The sequence below is a fragment of the Chaetura pelagica genome, unplaced genomic scaffold (genome assembly GCF_000747805.2).
Source record: "Chaetura pelagica isolate M959 unplaced genomic scaffold, ChaPel_1.0 scaffold124, whole genome shotgun sequence".
NCBI lineage: Eukaryota > Metazoa > Chordata > Aves > Apodiformes > Apodidae > Chaetura > Chaetura pelagica.
The window spans coordinates 313,629-336,431 of NW_009952891.1; the positions used below are offsets into that span (position 1 = coordinate 313,629).

A 22,803-nucleotide genomic window follows, 5' to 3' on the forward strand; every position below is an offset into this window, starting at 1 on the left:
TTTTGTGATTCTAAGTTTCAACCTAATCGTGGATTAGAAGCTACACTTTCTGGGGAAAAAAAATAGTATTGGTAGCACTTGTATTGTTTAAAGTGGCCGTGTTGTTTAGAATGTCTTCCTGGAGAGCAATGGCTTGAGTATTTAACATTGAAATGTCCTTGTTTATATTTAATTTTTCATGAATTATGCAGTTGATTTTCTTGCTACAAGCTTCCAGGACATTGATTACCCCATTGATGACTGAGAGATGTGTTTGATGTGGTCAAAATTATCCACATGGGAGTGGAGTCAGACTCCTGGGATGAGGGGGTGGGGTAGCCAGGTTGGAAGGCTGAGGGGCTGGGTTGGCCCCTGAGCCTCTGGCATGGGATGGTCTGTGGGCAGTGGCCTCTTTTGAAGGGATGGTTCCCTGTGGCAATTTCATTGAATTACAGAGTGCTGGGGGTTGGAAGGGACCTCTGGAGATCACCCAGCCCAACCCCCTGCCAGAGCAGGGTCACCTCCAGCAGATCCCACAGGAACATGTCCAGCTGGGTTTGGAATGTCTGCAGAGAATGAGCCTCCCCAACCTCTCCAGGCTGCCTGTCCAGGGCTCTGCCACCCTCACAGGAAAGAAGTTGTTCCTCATGTTCAGCTTGCCCCTCCTGTGCTCCAGCCTGTGCCCATTGCCCCTTGTCCTGTCACTGGGCACCCCTGGGAAGAGTCTGGTCGCCCCTCCTGCCACCCCCTGTAGATATTGACCAGCACTGATCAGATCCCCCCTCAGCCTCCTCCTCTCCAGCTGAGCAGCCCCAGCTCTCCCAGCCTTTCCTCACAGGCAGATGCTCCAGCCCCTCAGCATCTCTGTGGCCCTGGGCTGGGCTCTCTCCAGTAGCTCCTTGTCCCTCCTGAACTGGGGAGCCCAGAACTGCACACAACTCTCACCACTACAAGGGAAATAACAGCGTTTTATTCTTACAGCCCACGTACCCAGCTGGGCACACTCTCCTGTAGGGACCTACCACTCTCCTGATTATCTCCCCAGGCTCTTGCCTGCTTTCCAGTCCTTGCTTCCCAGGACAGAGCCACCTATCCCGCAGGGATGGCCTTCTCCCAAAGTGATGAATTTGTGCTGGTTTACCAAGGGCTCTGCATCCTTCTGCCACTCCCAGCAGAAAGTGTCCCTTTCTCTTCAGCCTCAGTCAGTGCTGGTTTGTGTCTCTCACTCCTTTCCTGCCTCTAAATAACAGAAAACACAAATCAGCAGAGGGTTCATCTCTGTGGGATGGTACTGGGAACATACAGGCTCAGTGACTGCTGTTTGCAGTTGCATTTTGAGACCTAGCTGGCTACATTTTAGTAATCTTAAATGTGTCATATTCATTTTGTATTATTTTAATTAATAATTTTGTCCCTTGGTATTTCTTTAATGGTTTACAGAGGAATTACCCCTCTGATAATGCACAGAGGGCTCAACAAAAAGGGATTAGCTGAACAAAGGAGATTTTGGTTTTCATAAAACTGTGTTCATTATTATTAACTTTATTATCCATCTTTATTCATCAATCCTCATATGAGGCATTTCTCTAACTGCTTCGTGTTGATCTCAGCCTGAAAGATGGGTGTTCACTTCCCTAACTGTCCTTTTTGAAAACTCACAGTGACTTCTGCTTGCAAATGATCTGATTCTGGTGACAGAAGTACCTTCAATAGCTGCAGGATTGCTGATAGAATAGGCTGCTTTCATCAACACCAGGGGTGGATATTACAAGAATATTTAGTATTCTCAATATTAGCAGTTCTGCAGTTTTTTCATGCAGGGATCTAGTGGCCCTAGTAGGTTTTTCTTTTTGGTTTTGATGGACACCAAAAAGATCTTGAAAGTCCTTCACTTTTCTCACCAGAGTCCTTCACTTTTCTGACCAGAAAATTCATCTTCTGTAATTTTACCTCCTTCTCACTTTAATACAATTAATTGTTTAGATTCAGTACCATCCAGTTCCCTTCCCATGGCATTATTTTACATATTTATTTTTATTATTACTTTTTATTATTGCTCTGATTGTGTTTCTCTCTCTGAAAACCAAATTAGGTTTTAATAAGTGTCGATCTCTTTATGGATTTTTGGCGCCTCTAGTGAAACGTTTTTATTCAGCCCTGAATTCTCAATTGTCTTTTTCTATTTAAATAATAATTTGTTGTTGTTTTCAGTCAAATCAAAGAAGCAGTTTTGAAGGACCAGCTGCATATCTTGCTGATTTCTGTGTATGTTTGCATACAAGCCAAGAGCATTTGCACCTGAGCAACCGTTAGCTCTTGTTTTTATATCCACTTCCCCTTTATCCTTCCACAGGAGATAAAAAGTGAAACTTTCCTGTGTCACTGAAGGGCTTTCTAAAGCAAGGTTTGAAAGGTAGAAGGGCATTTTGTCATGTAAGTAGTGATTTAAAATTCATGTCTGGGATGTGCTGGATTTGGTACTGGCTATGAAATGCTTTACTCTGCAAGGTACTAGGAGGGGGGCAGTGTTTAAAAGCAGTGAGTGTGGGACTGTGGTGGGATGGCAGGTAGACATTGTTACTGGTTGTGGCTAAGATTGCTCATTAGAATCTGATCATGATTTTCCTAACTCTTATGTAAGCTATAGTAGTACCTAGAAAGGTTGCACCACATGAGGTCCCTTCCCACCTGGAATTCTGTAATTTTATTATTTCCTCACTTAGATCAACTTCAATTAATTTGTTGTTTCCTATTTGCCACGTCTGGTTATGTTATCCTGTTCTGGCATAGGAAAGCTGGCAGAGACCAGGACAAGAGGGGTTGGTGTCTGACTTGGAATTTCTGTTCTGGTGTTGTTCTCTCTTCACAGACCAAGTGTTGCTCTCCTCAGTGTTACTGTATTTGTACTTCCATGAACACAGAGACTCTGCACTGAGCAGCTCTAGTGGTGTGTCTTCATAGAATCATGGAATGGTGTGGGTTGGAAGGGACCTTAAAGACTATTTAGATCCAACCCCCCTGCATGGGCAGGGACACCTAGAATTTCCTCCTAATGTTTAATCTAAATCTCCCCTCTTCCAGTTTTCATCCATCCCCCTTGTCCTCTCCCTCCCTGCCCTTGTCCAAGTCCCTCCCCAGCTTTCCTGGAGCCCCTTCAGGCACTGAAAAGCCACTATGGTCTTTGTAGAGAAGGGACTGGAACCTGGAAAGAACAGGCTGTGGTGAAGAGAATCTCTGAAAGTATGAAAGATAATGTGCTTTTTCAGGAGTTACACAGTTGACATGTAGGTTCTGCTCCATCAGAAACTGGTAGGAAGATTTTTTGTTAGAGGATTTGGTCTGGAAGAATCTCTAGGGACCGCCTGCTGGTGTGGTTTCCAGAACAAACACTCCAGACATTCTTTCCCTTTGCAGTATTTGGACTGGCTTGATTGAAAGTTTTGCTACCAGCCTTCAGATCTCCAGGCCACAGCTTCTCCCAAAGGGACAAGGGGAGGGGGCAAGAAAGCTTTCAGTGCCAGCACAAGGGCCTGCATCCCATCAGCCTGCCTGCTGTCAGCACCCTGTCATTAACAGCCTAGCTTCATACAGGCCATGGCAATTAACTCAGCTGAGGCTGAGGTGGTATCAGTCACTTTTGATCCCATCCTTTGACTTTCCCTTAAGTTCTGGCCAGCTGTACAGGATTGTCAGGACCACTCCTGTGTTGAATTGCTGGTGGAAGAAGTGGGAGGTGCTCCTACCAGGAGGGGTGTCACCTTTCCCGCTGCAGCCCACTCTGCCTGGCACACAAGCACAGTTTCATTCCCTGACTCCTGGCTTAGCAGAGATGGGTCCCAGTTAAGATTTCAGGCACCTGTTGAGCTATTCTACTGGTGGAGATGGGGAGAAAGGCTCTGCCTTCAAAAGGGGATGATTGGTACTTTCACCACAAGAAACAGTCTGCATTTAAAATAACCTGGATTTCCTTTTGTGTTGCTTTCTAGTGGTAAATAATCCCTTTAGTATTTCTTGAGAAATCCAGGAGGTTGCTCCCACTGCAATGTGGCATTTTCCTTTTCTGAAGGTACAGAATCAGGTTTTCTTTCAAGATGAGTCACTGGGGAGGATATACTGAGGCACCACTGTGGGGGGAGAAGGTATCTCCTGGGTACAAGTTGTTGAGGCCTACCTAGCATTGATCTGCACTTTCTAGCAATAATGATGACATGTTCTTGGAAACTGGAATGGCAGGAGGATTGTTCCTGGAACAAACAGACCATTTAAAGCAGCAAGTGAGCAGGCCCAGATGTTGTGTAATTGAGAACTCAGAAGTGATAGTGTCAAGTGGTTGGACTGCTGGTGGAAACACATTTTCAGTTGTTAAAAGAGAAGCTGCTCTGAAAGGTGGGAGGGTAGCAGATGTTTTACCTGTTGTGTTAGGTTTTTTAAGGAGGATTCTGTGGTTAAACTAAGTAATTATTAGGCAGGAAGGCTTCTCTGTGTACCTGTGAAACTGGTTGAAGTGATCATCAGGTTATTTGCAGATGTCTGTCCACTAGACTCAGTAATCTAATGGAGTGGTTTGAATTTGTCAACAGATCAGGATAGAAAGAATGGATCAATTAGTTGAGATCAGAGGTGGTTCCAGGAGGCTCCAAGCTGCAGGTCACACAGTAGATCATGGATTTCAGGGTGGAGGAGTGTGAAATAGAGCATGGAGGTGGAAAAAGAGAAACTGTATGTATGGAACACCTTAATGATAGCAATATTGAAAGAGCTCTGGGTGTCTCTGTCCGGGTAAAACCTTTGCTCAACAAACTGGTGCTTTCAAAAGAGAGCAAAGAAGTTGCTAGAATATGCAAGGGCTGGATGGGGAAGGAATCTGAGTGATATAAAACTTCTTCATCAGCAGTATCAGCAGTGTGTTGTCTGCAGTGCTGGCCAGTGTCTCAGGAAAAGCAGTGGAGAGTGAAGGAGGTTCAGGGAATACTGAGGGAGATGGTTAGAGGCCAGGGAAGATTCTCTTAGGAACAAAAACTGGGGTTCTTATTTTACAGCACAGACATGGGAGAGTGTTGTACATATAATTTAATAAAATACTGAGTGATCTGAAGTGTGGATTTGAAGTTTCTGTCCTTGTCTCACAGCAGATGGTCAGTGAAGTATAAAGGAAGCAAACAGAACTGATGGGAAGGGATGCTCTCTCTGTTGGAGGGTTTTCAGCAGGGAGCTCAGTTTAGTGCCTGTGAGCCTAAAAATGGCAGAATCAAAAAGGTGAGGGTGTTCCATGGCTGGAGGGTTATGACAGGAACATTGATGGATTGCTGTAAGAGTTAACTCTTGTGGTTCTGGTTTATGGAAAGTTCCTACCAGGAAACAGAATTAGGCCCAAATGGAAAAAGCAAGGACAGACTATTTGTAGGATAACTCAGGCTGGAGGTGACCTCAGGAAGTCTTTAGTCCAATGTCCTGCTCAAAGCAGGGTGAGCTGGGGGGTCAGATGAGGTTCCTTGGAGCTTTGTCCAGTCTGTCTGTCCTCTTCTGTCTTCTGGGGGGTTCTGGGTATTCTCTGCAGCAGCTGAGGACACACTGCTGAGCTGAGCAGCCCCTGAGCATCCATCCAGCTCCCTGCAGCACTCAGTGGAAGTGACAGAGCTGAGCGCCACCAGAGCACATGCCACTGCTGTGTCTCTGCCCCTGCACCTTGGAACTTGAACCCAAGGACCAGTCAATACAAAACACACTCAATCTAACCTTTTTATTCCATTTTCCAGGTTCCATCTTTCATTCTTACTGGTCCTACTTTGCACCATTTTACGGATCCACTTTTACTTGAAGGGCACAGCTGAGCTATAGATTTGGCATCTAAGTTCATAGGTAAGTGCTGCTGTTTATTTTATTTGACCAGCTTTGTGTTTTGTTGAGTCCTAAAATCTTTCAAAATGCATTGAATACTGTACTGAAAGAAGGTATTTTCAAAGCCATTCCTTTCTGAGCTCTACAGACTGGTGCCAAAGCTGGCTCCTAGTTACCTCAAGAGCAGCAGCAGCAGAAATACTGAGATGTTGAACAGAGCAGGAGCCTGTAGATAGAAGTCTGGGAAGGGAGGAGCAAGACAGATAAATTCTTAGTTATTTTTTCATCATTTGTGTGTCTGACTTGGTCTACCTGGGGCACTGAACTGTAATTGCAAAGGCAAAAGTGCTGATCTGTTTCAAAGCTTAACATCAGGAACTCACCATAAATAATATGACAGTATTAATGTGTCTGTGAGAGGGATTTAAAGCCATGGAGGATGTGAGATTCTGGTTTTCTCCACATGCTGTCTCCTGCTTAGAAGAAAATGGTCAATTTACAGTGATAACTACACCAAGATTCTGTCCAGGAAAATTAAATTTATGAACTGGCTACATAAAACTTCAGTTTCTCTCTGACAGGAAATGACTCCAAGATTCACAGTAAAATCCTCTGCTGGTTTGTGAGACCAAGTTTAAAATAAATAAATCCATTAACATCTGTAATTGCTTATAGGAAAGGCTGACCCAGGGAAGTGTGTAACCAGCATTCCTTACCCTCACATGTCTGCAGCCAAGCCATTTGAGAAAACAATCTCACATGTGTTTTTCCTGCTTTTTTTGAGTCCTTCTGTGCCCAGAGCTTTACTGGAGAAACTGAACCACAGCTGTTGCCATTCCAAGTGAAACACTCCAGTTTAGGCTTAAAAGAAATAGGTTTTGGGAGCAACATAAAACCTGTGGTAAAATAGCCAGAACCATAGTGAACTTAGGACTAGGAAGAGGAGGACAATCAAAATATCTAAGAATAGAGATCTAGTTTGAATGTTGCCTGGGGGCTGATGGCATTTCCATCTGGACATTGTACCCAGTGCTGTACCAAATAATCCCCAGCTAGTACTGCTGTTCTTACTGTGGCTGAAAAGATTAAGAAAGTCATATAAAAATACCATTTGTTTAGTGTGTTTACTTTGTGTATTTGACAGCAGTTTGTGAGATGTGGTGGGTGCTGTGGTTTACTGAGTACTTGGAGACAGAGTTCAGGATTAGTTAGCAGGAGAGCTAATCCTGAGTGTGAGCAGCTGTGGAGGCAAGAGGAGAAAAAGGATGAACATGTTGGATTGAGTTGTCTTCAGACTTGTCCCAGAAACCCTTCTGAAATGCCAGAAACTGCCTTTATTTACTTCTGGAAATGAGGTCAGGCTCTGCTTTTGAAAGCTGCAGTTTCACAAAGCAAAATTTTACACTCAAAAATAGCTCCTAGTTCTGAAGGACTTTTTTTTTTTTTTTTTTCCCCCCTCTTCCCTGCTGCATTCCCTGGTCTTATGTTCTATAAATTTAAGTCCAAATGCATATAAAAAGGACATTCTCAAATCCTGAGCTCCAGGACAAAAGCCTACCCAGTATCAGATATCTGTTTTGAAAGCTTTCCTTTTCTTTCCTAGTGTGGCTTGTGCATGTCTGTGGTGCAATTATAGTGATAGTGGTTTGGCTCAATATCTTGTTTTTTCTAATCTTACTATTTTCAACAAATCCACTCCTCCTTCAGATTTTTCCCTTATCCCACACTGCATCTGCATATACCATCCTATTTAATCACCTTCTTTTATTCCTTTATCTCTTTCTGAAGCCCTGTAGCATATCATGAAGATCCTACACATGCTTCTTATCTGAGGGTCTAGAGACTTCTGAAGAGCCAACTTGTGAAAGCAAGAGGGGTCCTTGGAGAGACACTGTGCTCAGCTAAATGGCTGTGGATTAAGTGTGGAAGAATGAACTGTCAGAACAGCACAGGAGTGTTGACCTCACTGAAGTCTGGAGAATGGAGATCTCTGAGGTGGTGGAAGGGAACTGGTGAAAATTGCAGGTCACAGGTGATGCAAAACTGAACTGACTCTGGTAGCTCCCCCTGTCCTCAGTGTCACAGGCCTCAGTGTTTGGTGGAACCTGCAGGCCAATGGAGGAACAAGACAGTGATTTTAAAGAGTTGTGGGCAAACCTTTTGGGTAGAGCCAAGAAAAATCCTGGGGATGCTGGGGCAGTGAAGAGGACTCAGAAGAGATCAAAGAGCACTGCAGCAAAGAGCAAACTGAGAAGAGGCAAAGCTGCTGCTAGGAGCCAAACCCACCATTACCTACCAATAAGCTTGTCTCAAGATTTGGGTCCAAAGGAACAAACCCTGGTGCACAAAGAAGATGGTGACGCTGTGGCCTTTAGTAGTGGTGAGACTGCACAAGGGGATGGAAGGAGAAGCCCTTTCCCTGCCAGCCAGCTGAGTACAGCAGCCAGTGAGTGTAGCCAGAGGACTCTGGCAGGTGAGTGAATCAACATCTTTCAAACAGAAAACATTCTAGGACCGAAACCACTCTGTAGGTCAGTGGAGCTCTTCAGAAGTCCACCTGAAGAGGACACAGAGCAGCAGTGGTTGAAGCAGGCTGGCATCTTCTGTTCCATCTACACTTGGCTGCTTAGGCTTACACAGGGAGTGTGTTCTGTGCCACAGGCAGGCAGGTGTCCTTCAGGAAGGTGAAACCTTGGTACAAAGTGATGTGTTGAGGAGCCATTATTCACTGTGTTTTGCAGTATCAGAACTGAGAAAAACACCCTCAAATCATCTAGGAGCAAACTTAGAGTATATTAAGGTGGTTTTTCACCCAGTGCATCATTGTGTGGTGAAATATATTGCCACTGGGTGTTGTCAAAGTCAAAACTATGTATGAGTTAAGAAAGGTGTTGGATTAATTCATTAAGGATTAGTCTTTCAGTGGTTACTAAACATGATGACCAGAATGCAGTCACCAGTGCAGGAAGTCCTTAAACTGATAAATAAGGTCACAGCCAGGAAAAGGGTTGTTTTGTACCTATCCTGTCCTGATCACCCTTTCTTAAGGATGTGTTGCTGACTGCCTCAGAGACAAGGTACTGGGCTGGCCAGATCTTTGGTCCCACCTGGTGTGTTGCCCTTATCCACAGGACCCCTCAAGTGGAGCAGTGGTCTGCTGAGGTGTTAGTCCAGCAGTGCCTCTGCCTCCTGCTTCTTAGCACCTCTCTTGGAGAACCCCAGGTTCCTTCAGCTCAGAGCCTGACAATTGAGAGGGTTTGGAGATCAAAGAACAGCAGGAAGCACAGGAGACTGTGTAGTGTGAGTGCTGGGGGGAGCAGGGCTGAGGGGCTGCCTCACTTGTTGCTCTTGCTAGTGACCTGCATCTAGAAAGGATTTAGAGACATCTAAACTGTTGGAGCACAGAAGCCTGATGCTGTTACTGTAATTATAAAATATGAAGTCAGGTAATAACTGAACAAGTTCTTAATTTCTTCCTCTAAGAACAGTGGCTGCAAAACTGAGCCTGGCTGGGGCTGCTTTTGGGAAAGACTCTGAGCAGCTCAGCTGTGTACTTAAAACTGACTGGTAAAGCTCTGGTGTTTTCTCCCCCTCTAGTCAATACCCTGAGTGGCTGTTCCCAGACAACATTATCCTTCCATCCTGCTACACAGCCAGGGACCTGCTCTTCCCCCACCTCCAAGATGCCACCAGCGGTGTCGAAGATGCGGGTGGCAGAGCTGGTAGTGGAGAGAATGCAGCAGTTCAAGAGAGTGGCCCCTGAGCAGCTGAAACACAGCACAGAGGGGAGTTTGCCAAGGTCTGTAGCCAGTGGGGATTTCCCTGATGAAAGCCAGGAGCAGAACCCACCAGAGAATGGTACGTTTCTCCTTAGCCCTTGTACGTGCAGAATGAGAGCTGTGGGCTGGTCGGAATGGTTGCATGAGAAGCAGCCTGGATTCCTGGGCTGTGTTCCCAGCTGGCCTAGTAGCTCAGTCTGCAGCACTGAGTAAATCACTCCAGATTGCTGAGGAAACTTCCTTTCTCTATTGTTAAAGCACTATCCTTACTTTTCTCCCAGCTCTTCTCTCAGGCTGAATTAACCTCATGTTGGATTCCGGAGGGATAATGAGAGGGATAATTGTCTTCTTGGAAACAGGTTGAAATTCCAACAGGATCAGTGAACTTTGTCATCCTTCCCTTGGGACACTGTTAGGTAGCTGTTAGGTACATATGACATCTTTGATAGATCTCCAAGCACTCTGCAAGGTAACATGGTCTGTGCAGATGAATTGAATTCACAGCAATTTTACTCTGGTTTGGATCTTTGTAAGTCAAGGCCCTGTTGGTTCTATATGGACATGAAAACCTGCTGTGTTTTAATTTGTGGTGCACAAGTTCCCATGTTCTCCCCAGAAGCTGTAGCCAAAACTGACCTTTGGCCCCAACACATGCTGTACTGTGCAGGAATTGCCACCTCCTGCTCCAGGGCAGTGCAGTCCTCTAGTACTTACAGTGCAGTTTGTACATGTCCTCCTGAGAAATCAAAGGTGAAGATGCCAGAGAAAGATTACAATTTATGATTTTTTTTTTGTACATGTCTAATTTAATACACTAATAACATGTACAATGAATCCAAACTTTTCATACAGGGTTTGTAGCTTTCTGTCTTAGATCATCTCCTTTCTTTGGCAGATACCCAGCATCTTCCATCCATGGAATATGACGGTGCTCTGGCTTTGACTCTTCAGCAGGAAACCAAAGAGGAAGCCCTGGCAAGCTTGGAGGATGCAGGCTTGTTTTTTTGTCAGATCTGCCAGAAGGATCTCTCAGCCATGAACACCACGCGGCGAGAGCAGCATGTTAACAGGTGAGGGACCAGCATGAAGTCTCCTTTCTGTCCCTTAACCTCCTCAACTGCTCCCTCAGCTTAGCCATTACAGAACATGGAGACAGGGCCACCACGTGGTGGCCAATGAAGAACATCTGCATTGTGGCAAGAACTTCTATGGCTTGGATTAACCAGTTGTTTTGATCTTGTTGCCCAGGGAAGTTGTGGCTGGCCCTTCCCTGAAAGTGTTCAAGGCCAGGCTGGATGGGGCTCTGAGCAACCTGATCTAGTGGGAGGTGTCCCTGCCCATGCAGGGGGGTTGGACTAGATGGTCTTTAAGGTCTCTTCCTACCCAAACCATTCTGTGATTCTGTGATCTCCAAGCAGAGGCCGATTGTCCTGCCCTGCAGGGCTTCTGCCTGTGGGTGGTGAGTCCAGTGCTGCTTTCATCAGCAGTGTGGCAGAGAAGCTGTGACTGTGAAGTGACTATCAAAATTAATGAGGTCCCATTACTGCAGAGTTTGAGATCTGCTGATTCCAGCCAACAAAGTAATGATTGCTCTGTGTTCCTGGAAGTTGTTTGTGTAGAATGTCACTGCACATCTGAGCTGTTTGCCGAGGCAACAGTGATATTGTTCAGGAAGATAACTAATGTGCACTGTGGAGCTTTGACAAGGAGAGGAGAGAGGCTAAGGGAGGAAAGGTGTCCCTGCCTTCTCTTTTGTCAGAGTGTGAGCAGGTACTGGCCTTCCAGTGCCTGAAGGGGCTGCAGGAAAGCTGGGGAGGGACTTTTGAGAAGGGCTTGTAGGGAGAGGAGAAGAGGGAAGGGATTCAAACTGGCAGAGGGGAGATTGAGGTTGGACATTGGGAGGAAATTCTTTAGTGTGAGGGTGGTGAGAGCCTGGCCCAGGTTGCCCAGGGAAGGAAGCTGTGGCTGCCCCATCCCTGGCAGTGTTGAAGGGCAGGTTGGATGGGGCTTGGAGCAGCCTGGGCTGGTGGGAGGTGTCCCTGCCCATGCAGGGGGTTGGATCTACCCAAACCTTCCATGATTCTGTGATTCTAAATTGAAGTTAGTGCCCTTAATTTAACAGTTTCCTTAGTGGTAAATAACAAGTACTTATAATATATGATGTACAAGTAACTTTGTAAATGTAAAGTTTGTGCTTGAGAAAATATCTAAAACATCATATTTGAATGGTTGCAGTTTATTAATTCCAGCACTTTCAGAGGGCAAGATTCTGGAATTTTATTTGTCTGGTCCTACATAACATTGTAGGGTGGCTCATGTTCATTGAGAGTGTCTGCACCTTTAGAGATGTTACTGCTGGTTCTGTCTTCAGGTATTAACTGTTCCTTGAGAGGACAGAGACTGTAGAACAGTGACAGTATGTCAGAAGTGGTTTTTTGGGAACTGAGTCTGCTTTCTGAACTATTAGTTGTGTAGTTGTAAGATGAGATTACAAGGTTAGTTAGGAATGGATTATTTGCTAGCAGCCTTCATCCCAGGAGGTAAAGGATGGACAGATGCTCTGGCAAACCAGTCCTGGTGTGTTAGATGAGTGGTCTCTTACTTGCCCCTGTGTGTGGGTACTGTGTGTCATTGCCTAATCAGGGACTGATTTTTATAAGAGGCAAATCCAGGTTTTCATACCCTGGACCTCTTTGAAGAGGGCAGAACAAGAACCATTGACATTTTTTACATACTTTGGGCCTGACTGGAAGTTCATCGTCCTCTCGAATGCAGGGTGAATTTCAGCTCCTCCCTTCTCTGTGCCATAAAACACGGTCCTTGTCAAGTGAGATACCTGACTTGAAGCTCTTTCATTCTTGACACTGCATGTCAAGTAAGTAGTAAGAGAGACACAGAGAGTCCTGTTTCAGGTGAGAAGACTTCACCATTTCTCTCGTAGGGTGATTCTTTTTTTAACGGTGGTTTATAATTAAACTGGAATGTTGGAATGAATGCAGAAAGAGGGCTTAAGTGATGAAGTTTAAGGAGGTTATTACCTGCACTTGCTTTAGAGCAACATATTTTTAACATGCCTCCAAGGCCAGAATCTCCATGGAGCTGTTACATGTCATATTCATCAGGGTAGTGGGCACATCATTCTTGTTTCTTCAGAGGCTGTTACAGATATTAGAGATTATTGTGCTTCCTTTTCTTTAGTATGGTTTAAATTTAGCATGGAGAGTTTTAGTCTTCAGAGGTAAGCTTTGCCATTGTCTCCCAGGTGTCTGGATGAGCTGGAAGATGCACAATCATCCTCCAGCAAACCACAGGTCCCTGAGTGTCCCATCTGTGGGAAGCAGTTCCAAACCGTGCAGAGCCGGGTCACTCACCTGAAACGCTGTGCTGTGGAGATGGATGTTCCTCCTAAGCTGCTGCTTCAGGCAGTGCAGTTGCAGGTGTCCTCGCTTGGTGATGCACCTCTTCAGTGTCCCAGGTAAGCTGGTGAAGGTAAAAGATGTTGGCGACAGGCTGAGAGAGTTGGACTTCAGCCTGGAGAAGAGAAGGCTCCAGGGAGACCTTAGAGCACCTTCCAAGGCTTGAAGGGGCTCCAGGAAAGCTGGGGAGGGACTTGGGACAAGGGCAGGGAGGGAGAGGACAGGGGGGAATGGATTAAAACTGGAAGAGGGGAGATTGAGGTTGGACATGAGGAGGAAATTCTTTGCTGTGAGGGTGGTGAGACACTGGAACAGGTTGTTGTCACCATTTGACTCAGGTCTGACAACAATGCTCTTGATCCCCTCCCCCTCCCACCCAGGTAGGGAAGGAGAAAGAGAAAAAGAGAGAGACTTGGCTGGATTGAAAACTAAACTACACAGCTTTAATTCAACACTAATGAATGATACAAGAAAATATATACAATTATATACAGATAAATTCAGGTATGGGCAAAAGCCTCTCACCTCCCCCCCACCCCCAGCAACTTCCCCAGCACTCCCCTCTGCTGGACAGTCCCAAGGAATCCTGGAGATGCTGCTGGAGAAGAGTGGAGAGTGATGAGGGTCAGGAGAGCTCGAGCCTAAGGGTTGATGGTGATGGATGGACGGAGTCCATGGTTGCCTTCGGCCATGGACCGAAGAGAAGGGAAGAAGAAGAAGGAAGGAAGTTGTCTTCTGTGATCTCTGACCTTCCTCTGAGCTTACATAGATATATGGAATGGAATATCTCTGGCCAGTTTTGCTGTCTGTCTAACTCAGCCTCCTACGGGGGGGTCACAGATCTCCCCATAGTGTCTGAGCCGGCGGGGTGCAGGTGCAGCCTTGAAGCCTCAGTAGTTAGAAAAACATTCCAGTGTCTTATCAACCTAGCAGAACACACTGTTGCTAGTTAAAAGAAAGCTTACTGAAGGGAAAAAAATCAGTAAAAGGAAAATTGCCTTCATCCTGGCTCAAACCAGGACAGTTGTCCAGAGAGGCTGTTGGAAGCCCCATCCCTGAAAGTGTTGAAGGGCAGGTTGAATGGGGCTTGAAGCAACCAGCTCTAGTGGGAGGTGTCTCTCTAGACACCTCTAGATTGGTGTTGGATCTAGATGGTTCCTTCCAACTCAAGGCATTCTGTGAGTCTATGAAATCCCTTTGTGCTGAGGAAGGACTGCAGGCTGTTCCCTACAGAAGCAGAAGAGTGGGAAAGCTTTTTCTGGTCATCTTGGTTTTTTGCTGTTCTTTTAACTTATTTTATCCCTTTTGGTACAAAGAAGTTCAAGATGGAGACAGCAGATGCTTCTTACGTTTTCAGAATAAGACTTTCTCCAAATTGCTCCAAATTCCACAGGTGATAAGAAATCCTGTGCTCTCTGCTAGGGAAGAAGGCACTGAGTAGGTTTTTGTTATCCTGGATGTGGGAATCTCTCTGAGCAAGGAGAGCAGCTGGGCTGGAGTCCTCAGTGTTTCTTGTCTCTGCTCCAGTCACATGAACTCAGGCTTCCTGCTGCACTCTTGTTTTTCAGCAATCAACCAAGCAGGGCAAAACGAAAAGGCTCCTCCAAAGAGAACTCCAAGGAAAAGCAGAAGAGGGCCAAAGTGGAGAGCAAGGATGAAGATTTGATGGTTGCTATGGCAATGTCACGCTCTCTGTTGGAACAGGAGAAGCAGGAACAAGCAAAATCAGTTACAAATGTGAAACCAATGGCTGCTTTGCCAATCAAATGGAAGCCAGGATCAGGTAGGTGTTAAAGAGAGTGAGTGTCAAAGGCTGTGGAGGAGCAGTGTAGCACAGCCTGCTCTTCACTTCAGCTTTCCCCTTGGGTACAGGAGAGATGACAGCCCTGCCTCTGCTTTGTTTAAACTGTCAGAGCTTCAGCAATAGGCAGTATCCTCACAGAGTCAAAGGCTGCAGGATGTCCATGGGTTTTAGTGAAATCCCTTAAGTATCTTATGCTTTTCCTCACCAATGGGTTTGTTTTGAAGCTGTAAAATATTCTTAAGATAAGCTGTTGTTTTCTGTAAACTGTGGAAGTGAAAAGAAATAGCATGAAAAGATTATTGTTATTTTCCCTGCAGTAAATTGTTTTTTCCTTATTTATCCTGCTGCAACCTGGATTAATGCAGCTTTTTCAGCCTTATCTTTTCTCTCCTTTCTTTCTGCTGTGGACATATGTGCATAAACTGAGAGAGGGGAGATTTAGGTTAGATATGAGGAAGAAATTCTTCACTGTCAGGGTGGTGAGGAACTGGAATGGGTTGCCCAGGGAGGTTGTTGATGCCCCATCCCTGGAGGTTTTTAAGGCCAGGTTGGACGAGGTTTTGTGCAACCTGGTCTAGTGGTTCCCTGCTCATGGCAGGGGGGTTGGAACTGCATGATCTTTAAGGTCCCTTCCAACCTTTATGATTCTATGCATAGTACCTGCTCTGGAGTGCGTCCTTCACTATTTCAGTGTGTAAAAAGACTTAAGAGAGGAAGACCAAGTGCCAGGGGAGAGCATGGAGTGCTCTGTGGAGGGGAGAATTCACTCCTTTGGGCACAGCTCAGCTCTCTTCCTGCCTATAAGTCATGCAGGTTGGATTTGGGGCTGGGTGTGGGTAAGACAGAGATAGCAAGACATCTGATTTCCAGATGGAAATTGCACAGTGTTGGTTGGATATTGTCAGTGACCAGTACACAAGGAAAGGATCCTTCCTGGATTTGGTGGTGGGTTTTCTCTCCCTTGGTTGGGAGGCACTGCCATACAAGCACCATTCCATGGGGCTGGGAGGTGGATTGTTATGCACCAGGTTATGCACCTGGGTCAGGGCAATTCCAAGAACAAATACAGGTTAGGTGGAGAATGGATCAAAAACAGCCCAGAGGAGAAGGATCTGGGTGTGCTGGTGGATGAGAAGCTCAACATGAGCCAGAACCATGTGTTGGAGCCCAGAAGCCAACCCTGTCCTGGGCTGTGTCACCAGTACCATGGGCAGGAGGGCCAGGGAGGGTATTGTCCCCTCTGCTCTGCTCTGGGAAGACCCCACCTGGAACTGTGTCCATTTCTGGAGCCCCCAACATAAGGACATGGAGCTCCTGGAGAGAGTCCAGAGGAGGCCATGGAGATGATCCAAGGGCTGGAGCAGCTCCGCTCTGGAACCAGGCTGGGAGAGTTGGGGTGTTCAGCCTGGAGAAGAGAAGACTCCAGGGAGACCTTAGAGCACCTTCCAGGGCCTGAAGGGGCTCCAGGAAAGCTGGGGAGGGACTTGGGAAAAGGGCAGGGAGGGAGAGGACAAGGGGGATGGATTAAAAGTGGAAGAGAGGAGATTTAAGTTGAACATGAGGAGGAAATTCTTTGTTGTGAGGGTGATGAGAGCCTGGCCCAGGTTTCCCAGGGCAGTTGTGGCTGCCCCATCCCTGGCAGTGTTGAAGGGCAGGTTGGATGGGGCTTGGAGCAACCTGGGCTGGTGGGAGGTGTCCCTGCCAATCGGAGGGGGGTGGAACTAGATGATCTTGAAGGTCCCTTCCAACCCAAACCTTTCTCTGATATGCAGTTGCTTCTGTAGTGATCAGCTTTTGCAGAGGTGGGAGAGCTCCCAGCAGGCAGGACCAGCAGGACTCAGTCCCTTCTGGTGCTCACCTCTCCCGGACGGGCCACACAAGGCTCCGCGATGCCTACAGGGAGCTGAGTTGTCTCAGCTTGGAGCTGCCCTTGGGCATCACTACCTACAGCACCTGAAGGAGCTGGCATGTTGTGCTCTTCTGCCCTGTGTGTTCAGCTGTTGATTTATTTGTGTTCCTTTGCTTTTTCAAGAGAAAAAACGGCGTAGAAGAGGCCCAACTGCAGCCCCACCATTGCTGCTCCAGGACCCCGAGAAGGCTCACAAGAGGATCCAAGAACGAGTGGCCATGCTGCTTGCAGAAGAGGTGGAATTCCCTCCCACCCCTCAGCTTCCCACTAGTAGGATTTTGGAGGATGAAGATGGGAAAGCAACGTGGCTTCTGCCATTGCCCAAAACCAGGGAGTGCTTTTTATGGAATATCAGTGCTCTGACAGGACCCTGTGACCCTGAATCATTCTACGCTGCTGGGTTAACCCCTCTCATTGCACCTTGGAAGCCTGTGCAGGTGGGATGCTTGTTTGTCCTTGCTTTGATACTTGTGTGCCCTAGTGCACTTAACCTGTAACCCTTGTGTTTCCTCACTTGGTATTTAAACAATCCCTGACCTCTGCATAGCCCCTGCTCATGCCCTGCTGTCCCCTTTCTTACACAGTTAGGTTTTATGAGCTTGAATTTTCATTTCTCCCTTTTGAGAGGAGACCAATGTTACCATGTTTCTCCTTGAGCTTTCAGAAGAAGAAACTGATGGGAACAGAGTCCTGAGTAAAGGGAACCCATCCTGTTTATTTTGCCACCAGTTTATCTGTGTTTAGAGCAGCCTGGCTCTTGTTTTCCTTCTTGGCACCTTTCTCTGATTAATTCCAGAATGATCTTTGTCCATTTTCACTCAGCCAGGATCTGGGTGAAAAGTTTGAATAGCAGAGTGATACTTGCCTTGCAGAGAGGACAAGAGACACTCCTAGAATTGTCAAGTGAAGCATTTGCACTTCAGACTTTCCCTGTGCATCCTACCTCCTCCTGGTGCACATGAGCTTTGATGCAGTTTTCAGTTCCACTGTTTTCATTCTACTTTTCATCTAGATCTCCTGCTCTCTTTCAACACTATATTTTTATTCTAAGTACAGTAGCAGACAAAGCTCTTTTAGTCTGATCACACACTTGCTCACAGAGAAGGAGGATATCCCTTCCCTCCCTCATTCTTTTATTGAAGAGCTGTTTGGTGCTTCTTTTCAAAAACTACTGTGCATATGTAGGTTCTTTAGTTAATACTTCTGCCCTGGTTAAAGCCCAGAGGTTTTTACTTGGTCATCATGGAAGGGGGAAGGCTCCCTTGGAAAGGGACCTACAGAAAAGCTGGGGAGGGACTTTTGACAAGGGCAGGGAGGGAAAGGAGAAGGGGGAATGGTTTTAAACTGAAAGAGGAGAGATTTAGGTTAGAAATGAAGAGGAAGTTTTTTAGTGTGAGGGTGGTGAGAGCCTGGCCCAGGTTGCCCAGGGCAGCTGTGGCTGCCCCATCCCTGGCAGTGTTGAAGGGCAGGTTGGATGGGGCTTGGAGCAGCCTGGGCTGGTGGGAGGTGTCCCTGCCCATGCAGGGGGGTTGGATCTAGATGATCTTGAAGATCCCTTCCAACCTAAACCATACTATAATTCTATGATTCTGGGACTGTACTGGATGGGGTCCATTAAGATTTTTGACCTTCCACTCAAGCCAAAAACTGCCAGAGAAGTTTAAAAAAAAAAAGTAGAAAAGCCTTGAAAATCAAGGCCAGAGTGTGTTTTCCCATCTGATTCTTTCCAGCCACAGAAATGGCTAAACCATTTTTACTTAGAAAGAAACAAACAAAACTATTTTTATTAGGAAACAGAGACCAAAGCTGGAAAATATCAACTTCAAGGTGAAGGTTTGATTTAGTTACATGGAACTGCAAAAGCATTTCAGAACTCAGAACAGAAGCACCTGGAGAGCTTCAGCTCTGACTGTTGCCAGGCACTCCAGCTATAATGAAATAGTTAGATGTTGGAGCTGGGAGCATTTCCACCATCCTTTCTCCTGCTTGGCAGTTGCCTGCACAGACATGCTCCTGGAGAAACCACCTTTTCTGCATTTCTGTTGTAGTTTCCATTCTTCTGTTTGGAGTTGTCTTATCTCCAGAGAGTCCTTCACAAAACTGCAGAGAGGTTTTGCCTCAGAAGCCCTTGTGTCCTGGGAGTGCTCTGTGATCCTTTACTAGAAAAGGGTGAAGTAGAGGCTTTACTCTGAGCTCTGCAAATACATAAAACGTGACCTAATTTATTGGTGTCTTTTTTCCTCCTCTTTTGATCAGAATCAGAAGCCAGAGACCCTTCTGCCATCAGTGGGATCTGATCAGCCAAAAGCGTCCCAGCAGATTCAGCCTGAGCTCAGTTCTCAGGAGCTCACCAGTGCAGAGGTTGGAGGCCAAACTCCTGATGAATCCAAGTCAGGCCATGAAGATGGACAGGTTTTATCTCACAGCCAGAAGGATGTTCAGACTCTCCAGAACCTAATTGAGTTGGCTGGGGAGGGACTTACCCTCACACAGTGGAACCTTGATGTTCACCATGTTCAGGCAACAGAGCAACCAGGTAAGTTCTGGCAGCTTCAGGAGCCCTGTCCCTAGTCCTTCATTGCACAGAGCCAGACCTGTGCTCTGCTGCCTTAGGAGCAGCACCCACGGGATGTTAATGTTTGTCCAAGAGGTGATACTGGGAGGGGACATTTTTCTGTAGTAAACTTTAGATATAATCAAGCTGGTGGTTTGAAATGATTCATAAATCCCAGCTTTTAAGAAAACTCCTGGACAGCTGGTTCTGAATTTCATTTTTCAAGTCCTTTAAAGATACCCAAGTCTTTTCTGCCAGGTAGGTTCAACAGCTGGGCCAAAACTGCTCTCCCCAGCAATCTGGACAGTCTTGCTGTTGTGTGCACTGTCTTTTGAAGTCTTGAGAGAAGCAAGGGAAAAAGAAGCACAAGAGGGATAGTTTTATGGTGGTACCTTGAGTACACAAACCTGAAGTTTTATCTGTACCTACACAGGGCTGAAAAAATACACCACCCAGAATTCCTCTGTGGGCAACTCTCAGATGTCCCCAGTCATAGATCCATATGGTGCCCAACTGCACGTTTCAAGATCAAAGTTATCCCCTAAAATGGCCTGAGTTTTCAGCAGTACCTGTTGGGTGTCTCCTTTTCCCCTGTGACACAGAACATGGCTGCTAAGTTAACCCATCTGCATTGTCATGTGGGTGAAATAATATTCCTCACTTCCTACTAAACTGCAGCAAAGACAAAACTGGCCCTATAAAACTGCTTCTGGGGTTTCAGTGGGGATGATGCTTCCTGGGTGAGGGACATAATTTATGCACAAACATGTCTATTGTGTGTAAATGAGACCAGGTGGAGAAAAAGCCTGGGCTGCATGAAAAGCAGTGTGGCCAGCAGGGGAAGAGAGGTGGTTCTGCTCAGCTCTCATGAGACCCCACCTGGAGAACTGTGTGCAGTTCTGGAGCCTCCAGTACAAGAAGGACATGGAGCTCTTGGAGAAAGTCCAGAGGAGGCCACAAAGATGATCTGAGGGCTGGAGCAGCTCTGCTCTGGAAACAGGCTGAGAGAGTTGGAGATGTTCAGCCTGGAGAAGAGAAGGCTCCAGGGAGACCTTAGAGCACCTTCCAGGGCCTGAAGGGGCTCCAGGAAAGCTGGGGAGGGACTTGGGACAAGGGCAGGGAGGGAGAGGACAAGGGGGGATGGATTAAAACTGGCAGAGAGGAGATTGAGGTTGGACATGAGGAGGAAGTTCTTTGTTGTGAGGGTGGTGAGAGCCTGGCCCAGGTTGCCCAGGGAAGCTGTGGCTGCCCCATCCCTGGCAGTGTTGAAGGGCAGGTTGGATGGGGCTTGGAGCAACCTGGCACATCTCATCCCACTCTGCATCCTTGTTGGTTTTTTTTTCCCAGTGGAGAAAAGCTGGGCAGTGCAGGCAGGGAATCAGGCTGCACTCTGCAGTTCCTCCATCTGGATGGTTGTGGCACAGATCTGCAGTAGGTTGGTGGTGCTCAGGGCTGGATGGTGCTCAGGTACCCATAGCCTTTCACAGCCCAAAGCCAAACCCCTCAGCACAGGAGGGAGAGGCTGAGCCTTCACCTCAGGCAGGCTAGTTCCAGCAGCTGTGTGGGGAGCTGCCATGGCAAGGATCCTGTCAGCAGCTTTAACATCACTCTGGCCTTGCAGAGAAGCTGTGGTGATCTGTGATCTGCTTTTTCTTCTCTGAGGAAAAGAACTGACTTCCAGTGATATTCCACACAGTGGCTTTGTCTCCACATCCAAAGAGAAGAGCCTGCTGAGGAGCAGCTGTAAAAAAGTAAGAGCAACCCTTCTTTTTTTTTCTTTCCCTTTGCATTTATTTAGCATTGTAAAAAAGAAGCTATTGCCTTGGTGCACTTCAAAGAAGTATGGAATAGTTCCCCTTCCTTTCCACAGAAACAAGGAGGTGTTCAAGGTTCACAGTCAGTCAGGAGCCATGGTGGGCAAGGTGAGATCAGCACACGTGGTGGTGTTTCATGGATGCCCACAAGCAGGTCTGTGGGTTTTTCAGTTCTTGTCCTACCTGATGAGAGGGATGAATTGAAATGACAGGCAGCACAAGGCAAATCTGTGCATAGTTTATACAAAGAGAACCAGGTTAGACAGTTACAGCTCTGGGAGTATTTGGGAGTAGGAACCAGGGATGCAGCTCTGCCATATCAGGCAGTACTCTGCTGTGATGCCCAGGATATCCAAGAGAAAGCTGACTGCAGGCCAGGAGAGACAGAGGTCCCTGGTGCTTCCTCCAGGCTCACACACCCTTTGGTGGCTCTGCACAGAGCTGCTCCTCCTCCATCACCTTCCTCTCCACACCATGCCTTACAGTGAAGGGCAGTTATTGCAAGGACTGGCTGGCTTGCACTAAATCCTCTCCTCTGGCATCAAAGCTTGATAGATGATGTGGAATGTCATGAGGTCCATGGAAGATGAGCACTTTTTTTGCTGCAGTGTAGAAAATCCTCAGTTGTGGGAACACATACCAGAGGATCTAGCTTGAACATTGGTGTGCTGTCTAGCTAGGTGAAGAATACCAGCTAGTTAAGTCACAGATTATTTTTTAATCAAGCCAGTAATGATCTTTAGATCACATCTTACCCCAGATGCACCAGCAGATGTGTAATCCCCCATGGCTATATAATCCCATTTTCTTCAACTGAGGTGCAAATAAATAAAACCCTAATTCATCTTCTTACCAGGGTCACCCACTTTGTCTGGTGAAACTTACTCGTCTTTGCTTTGATAATAAATAATTGTGCCATGAAAGCCAGTAGCTTTTGGTGCCAGGGAAATTGTGATGCCTTGAGGATGCACCTTCATATTGTGGTGATAGAATGAAGAGACTTCTGAAAGAGACAGTTCTGGGAGGTGGGAATCTACTAAACTTGAGCATCCCAGCTGCTTGTTACAGAAACTACACAGCAAAATAGATACGGGGATATTAAAAAAAAACACCAAACAAACCACTTAGCAGGAAAAAAACATCTTGTTTTGTAAGATTCTGAGTCTATTAAACCAGAGGCCTCCAACAATACAGAAGCTGTTCTGATAGTGGTGTTGAAAATTATGGTAGGGGGATTTAGGTTATGGTTGGACTTGGTGAGCTCCAAGGTCCTTTCCAACCAGGATGATTCTATGAAACTCAGTGGCTACCAGCAAAACCAGTATGATCAATTTTTCAGATTTAGTTTGATTCCATGCTAGTTTTCCTGAGCAAGTGAAGTGCTGCTGAGGAGCTGGATTGCCAGTGGGAGAGGTTTGTGCTTTATGTATGATGGTGGAAGGTTGGAACTTCCAACCCCAACCAGTCTGTGATTCTATGAGCACAGAGTGTAACCATGCAGAGCAAATACATCCATTGCATTGGTAACACAGCCCCCCACCCATGCTGAAGACCCTTGTGAAGTCCAATCTGGCTGGCCTCCTTGGTAGGAGAGAGTTCTTGTGTTCTCCCACAGGAGCACAGGCCCACTCAGAGCTGTCCTGGGATGGGTGTGTTTGCTTTGCACAGAGGATGGGGCAGCCAGGAGGTTTCCTGCCTTCTTTAATTTCT

The 22,803-nt window shown here is 46.5% G+C and overlaps 1 protein-coding gene across 1 annotated transcript in view; it reads left to right on the forward strand.

The window, feature by feature from the left end:
• Positions 1 to 7,932: 7,932 nt before the first annotated feature.
• Positions 7,933 to 22,803, forward strand: part of SLX4 (SLX4 structure-specific endonuclease subunit) — a 25,197-nt gene continuing 10,326 nt past the window's right edge. The window contains 6 exon segments of the mRNA XM_009995479.1: positions 7,933 to 8,290; positions 9,415 to 9,675; positions 10,492 to 10,666; positions 12,859 to 13,071; positions 14,581 to 14,795; positions 16,849 to 17,162. Of these exon segments, the coding sequence (XP_009993781.1) occupies positions 7,933 to 8,290; positions 9,415 to 9,675; positions 10,492 to 10,666; positions 12,859 to 13,071; positions 14,581 to 14,795; positions 16,849 to 17,162 (1,536 nt within the window).